The sequence below is a fragment of the Fulmarus glacialis genome, unplaced genomic scaffold (assembly GCF_000690835.1).
Source record: "Fulmarus glacialis isolate BGI_N327 unplaced genomic scaffold, ASM69083v1 scaffold17963, whole genome shotgun sequence".
Lineage (NCBI taxonomy): Eukaryota > Metazoa > Chordata > Aves > Procellariiformes > Procellariidae > Fulmarus > Fulmarus glacialis.
In genome coordinates this window covers 1-5,326 of record NW_009202498.1, presented here as the reverse complement: position 1 = coordinate 5,326, position 5,326 = coordinate 1, and the positions used below count along the sequence as shown (strand labels likewise).

The window sequence follows — 5,326 nt, the reverse complement described above, 5'->3', positions numbered from 1 at the left end:
TTCTGTCTACAATTGCAGACATCGCCCCCGTCTCTGTGTTCCCCCCTCTTCTCCCCGGACACTGAAGGAGCCTTACTGTTGGGTGCCTGGGAGGTCCGGGAGAGCTCCCGCTCCGCGGGGTGACTGTTCCTGGTGATGACAACAGGCTCTTCCACTACGTTGATACTGTTACACTGCATCAGGTCCTGAAGCAGGTTAAAGATCTCCTCTGCTCTGGAACACTTGAAGGCAAAAATCCCTGCACAGTAACGAAGAGGAGGGTCAGAAAAGCAAGAAAGCGATCCTGCTCTTAACAAGAGTATATGTAATTCCCAGCTCTAAATGAACAGGTAATTCTGATTTCTTTTGCTGTGTTTAACACAATCAACCCCTACAACCCACAGCCACAGGAGAACAACCAACGACTTGGTGGATTATTGCATCAACAGAAATACAATGCCATGACTGCCATCTGACCAAATGGTGCATTATTACAAGAAAAATATTGAGCACCCCAGTTATCTTAAGACGATTGATCCCACACGAGCAGAGATGTGAAAGGGACAGGTTAACTGGTCTCGTTTCATCTCTAATCTTGTATTTTAACTCACTTGGTACTCAGTCCAGTTCTCATTGCCAGGGGAAAGTCTATCCAGTGACTACTTGAAGCTGAACTGGGCCCTGTGAGGTGTGCACGTGAGGGAGGGAGAAGAACGTCATATTTCAAAAACGTATGGAATTAAACAGTGTCTCCCCAAACGAGCAGCCCGCACCGGAGCTGGTGTGTGCAGAGCTAACCAATCCCAAGCTGGCACGCACACACACGCACAAAAGCCATAGCAACGGGAACGGCATGGCAACAACGGCTGCTACCCCAAAGAATAAGGTTTTAAACATTCCGGCCAAAAAAAAAATAGCTATATCTGCCTTACATAAGGTGGGGAGCAGCATCAGGAAGGAGTCCTCCAAATAAAATTAACTAAGCAGAAAAAAAATCCTACAAGGAAGGGAGAAAACTCCTCAAAACACATCACCATCCCTCTCACTTCTGTCTGTTTTAAGACTGATGAGTAAGTATGTGCCTGCTAAAAATTTTGTAATATATGAAGAGCAAATGGCTCTGCTTTATCCTCACTACCTAGACCTAAATAAAAACCAAAACACACACAGGGCGGAATTCTAACCATTGCATCCTGCAAAAGGCAAAACAGAAACCAAAGACAAGCAATTCCCATCGCTGGCAACTGATAAGCACACGACTCCAGGAGAGGAAAACCCCACTTACATAAATATTAAAAAGGAGCATACGGCACTACAGCTTTGCACAGTGCTTTACACAGACACTGAACAGTCACGCGGAGTCCTTTTGGATAAGAAGGAGTTTACAAACACATTAATAGAACAAGGAAACAAACTTTTTTTTCCCGGGGATGCAGATGCCAAGAAAATGTTCAGCTCTTTAAAAGCAAGAGAGACAGACTGGTAAAGGAACTAACAGGCACCATTGTAAAACTGGACTCTATTCCCGGCATTGCTGATGACTTGGCATGTACAGCATTCCCATGCATAAAATCAGTAAAACGTAAAACTTCTTTCCCTCTACGTTACAAAGTGGTGCCAGACACAAAATGCAAAGCGTTAAGTAGAACTGGCACTAACCAAGGCAGAGCAAACTCAGAGAAACATAAAATGTGCTCAAACAACTATTGTTACTGACGTGCATTTGGCAGCTCTGTGGAATACGCAAACCCTAAGAGGGACCTGCGAAAAGGTGCAGGTGATGCCCTTAAAGTTTTATCCCCAGAGTTAAAAAATGCTTAACAAAGCTTCAGTCTTGCAAAAAGAACTTTCTGGCTCCTAAGAAAAGAAGGCCAGCAACCTCTCCTACCATAGCTGTGCATCACTCGGTACTGAAGCTGAGAGCTGACAGTGTAACTAACATCCTCTCTGACATTAAGTCCAAAGCTCAAGCCTGCTTCGCCAATTACCTCATGAGCGTCGATGCACTAGCAAAATGAGACCATTAGATTTATGCCCAGGTCCTGATGTTGTTCTCATTAGTGTTTCAATCAGGAATATTAACTGTATGTGCATGCACACTCTGGTATTCTGGGGGAACAGAGGCTGCAGAAGAACCTGTTGATTCATTAGATGCAGGAATTTGGGAAGACACAAGCATCGGCTCACTCTGGCTCAGAACCTCAGCAGTTCCTTCCTCCAGGAACCTCCACACTCACCCTGCCCCGTCTGGCAGCGACGACCGCTCTCGAAGGAGAAGAGGTTGGAGTCATAGCCATAGCGGCGCAAGCAGAGGTAGGGCCACCTGACAGCATCTCGCTTGTGAGTGTGCAAGATGAGCTCCGTCTGTGTCAGCTCCATAATCCCAGATCCCAGCTCGTTACCTTCATCGTCCACGTTCGTTACCTGCAGAGGCCACAGAGATCACATCAGGAAACTCAGTGCATTGGTATCAAAAAAAGCCCACCCACGAAGACACTGTAATTCCCATGGATTCCCCTTTCATTACTGAGATGCCTTTTCTCAGCTGAGAGCATGAATTCACTGCTGGCAGAAGGCGCCAAGCCGGCAGCCCTGGAGACTGTGTGCTTGGCAGTTCAGCTGATGTGTCTCAACACAGACACTGGAACACAGCCCTGAGCAATAAAAGGTTTCTCTCCAGTTCCCCATTTCTTTGCTCGGCTGAATCTCAGTGCAGAGGCAATTTCTACCGCAAATACAAACATTATTTGCAGCAGAGGTTGCTTAAGGAAAGGAAAAAAATAAGCCAACAAACCAAAACAGTAACATCTTTGCAAATCTTATCAAGTGAAAGACTTCTCTGCAAGAGCAGAGGTTTTCTTTCCTTTCGTGCCTGGAGTCCAACCCATGCTGGGCTTTGCTAGTAGTCGGTGCTGTCACAGACTCTCTGATGGGGATGAAGGTATGATACTTACCTTAAATTTGGTGGGATGGTTGTCTGGAATGCTGTCTCTGCACAGACAACTGCAGCAGCTCCCCATGACGTCAGCATAAGAGGTAATCCCTGGGGAGAGGACACAAAACAGAGGACAATCATATTTTGAAAACCAACTCCTCCCACCTTCTCCAAACACAGCCTGTATCCTCCTTGATCCCCCTGCACGTGGCCCAGTGGGTTTGGATCTCAAACTCTTCAATGTGTTCCTCGATTAATGGACACCATACAATATAAGGCTAATTGAAAATAACAGCTTTCTTACCATTAGGCAATTGTTGGATTTTTCTGGAGGAGTGAGAAAAAATTCCCACTACTGTCCCTCTATCTCCTTCGGGACTTCATGGTAACCAGGTGTCAGAGTCACCTAAAACACAAGGGAAACTGTCCCATCTTCCACCTGACAAGGAGAATACAGTTAAACAAATTAAAAAAACAGAGAAGATTAAAAAGCAGGGGGTGGAGGGGTTGTGACTGAAGTTCCCTTTAAATATCACAAGGAAGGCAGGTGCACTTTTGGTTTTTTAATTAAATTCCTGCACTTACATGACTATAGAAAATAATTCTGCACAGACCACTCCTGTAATTTCTGAAAAAATACACAGTCTACAGCTAAAAAAAAAAATAGAAATAAGAGATATTTTACTTCTTGGCTTTGGGATCCTACACAGGAGTGAGGTTTATCAGAGCTACTGTAGTGCAAATAAAACACAAGAGTAATACTGAATGGCTGAGAGCGGTGAGGATAGGAGGAATCACGTGCATCTGCTGCTTAGGAATGTGAAGATACCTTCACTCAATGGAATGTCCTTAAGGGTCAGAGAACCAGCAGCCTTAAAAGCAAGTGAACACAACAGCTGTTCTACTTTGGACTATGAAAAGCAACAAATGCCAGAAAACATAAAAACTCCGCTATCTGACAACAGTCAGCAAGCGCAAATATCAAGCAGGAGTTGCACGCACTAGTAGTGAAAAATACTGCTATCTTTGATGCAAACTTAAAGGACTCCACATTCGCTCTAGGGCAGGGGATTCAGCAGCAGGTAACACGAGAGGATGCCACGTTTTATTTGGCGAGAACAGCTAATGATCTCTCCATCTGAGGTGTAAGAGAACAAAGCCATACAGATAACCAGCCTGGCACTAGAGCAGTAAATAAAATGAAAAGGCTATTGGAAATCTCGCACTCTGCCATGCCAGAATCTGCCTCACCAGTCGCTCCAAATTAAACAATGAATCACGGAGTTGCATCTCCGTGCAAAACCACATTGCGCAGCTGCCCTCAGGCTCCCCCGCAGCGCAGAGCAGCGTGGAGGGAGAAGGAAGAGCCGGCAGGGAGCTGACCAAGGGGTCCCATTTAATTTTTTAGATCAAAACAGAACGTAAATTACCTTCTACTGCAACCCCACGCCTTAGCTTTGGCCCCTGAAGAATTCCCCAACACATCCTAACCCTGCAAAGTCCCCCAGAAGAGGAATGCTTCCTTTTGAGCAAGCTGGAGGAGCTCAGGCACAAATCAAGCTGGCTGTCGCCCGTCCTCTTGCACATACCCGTCACCCCTAACAGTAATAACACCACACGCTCCCTGTCCAACACCGCATCCTGCTCAAGCCATCCTATTTGTTTTTCTAGACTCAGTATGGATTTACTCCCTGCTGACCTTACAGGCTTTGATCAATAATTTAGCAACAGATCCCTCTCCGCTTCATCTAATCTGGTCACTAGGTACCTTGTCCTCTACTGTCTCTGCTCTCCCACTCCCATCTCATCAATTCCCTCAGTAAAAAAAAAAAAATCTTGTAGAAAACACGTTACCTTTGCCCCCTCTTTCTTCTTTATTCCTCTCTCCCTCTGGCGCTCCCTCCACCTGTGTCTGTCTAACCTGCGAGGGAGTTGGGTTGGAGTGCTGTCGCCTATCCTGAACAGTTATTATGGTCAGAACTGAGCAAACGAGAAAAAAAACATTGCGAGATCCCTGAATACTCCCTCAGCGCTTCCCACTACTCCTCGCTGTTGAATATTTTAGTGGCATCCCTTTCACACTGACACCAAGACTCTCAAGACTCCTGTCTCTTGCTCAGCGCTTTCGACATGCACCTTTCCGACGGCTGTTTGCCAGTTCATAGCCTTAACTAGTTGGACCAAACCCTCTAATAGTAGGAATACACTTCCCTGCGAGCAAGAGCACGTGCCTCCTAAGACCAGCAGCCCCATTCTCCCCTCCAGTCTCCCCATCTCCCAGCACCCAGACCTAAATCCTCCTCCAAGCCTTCGCAGCCCTCCTTGGCCCAGTCTCCAGACCACAGCTCACCTCTCCCGATTTCGCAGCCGGGTCGTCCGCTCTCCTCCCAAACCCTCTGCTCCCGCAGAGGC

The 5,326-nt window shown here is 46.4% G+C and overlaps 1 protein-coding gene across 1 annotated transcript in view; it reads right to left on the bottom strand.

Moving 5' to 3' along the window:
* The window catches only part of FRS3 (fibroblast growth factor receptor substrate 3), a 5,984-nt gene extending 2,985 nt beyond the window's left edge, over positions 1–2,999 (bottom strand). The window contains exons 1-3 of the mRNA XM_009574320.1: positions 2,934–2,999; positions 2,217–2,403; positions 77–238 (exon numbers count right to left, since the gene is read on the bottom strand). Coding sequence (XP_009572615.1) covers positions 77–238; positions 2,217–2,403; positions 2,934–2,999 — 415 coding nt within the window. The remainder of the gene's footprint in view (positions 1–76; positions 239–2,216; positions 2,404–2,933) is intronic.
* Between the last annotated feature and the right edge of the window lie 2,327 nt (positions 3,000–5,326).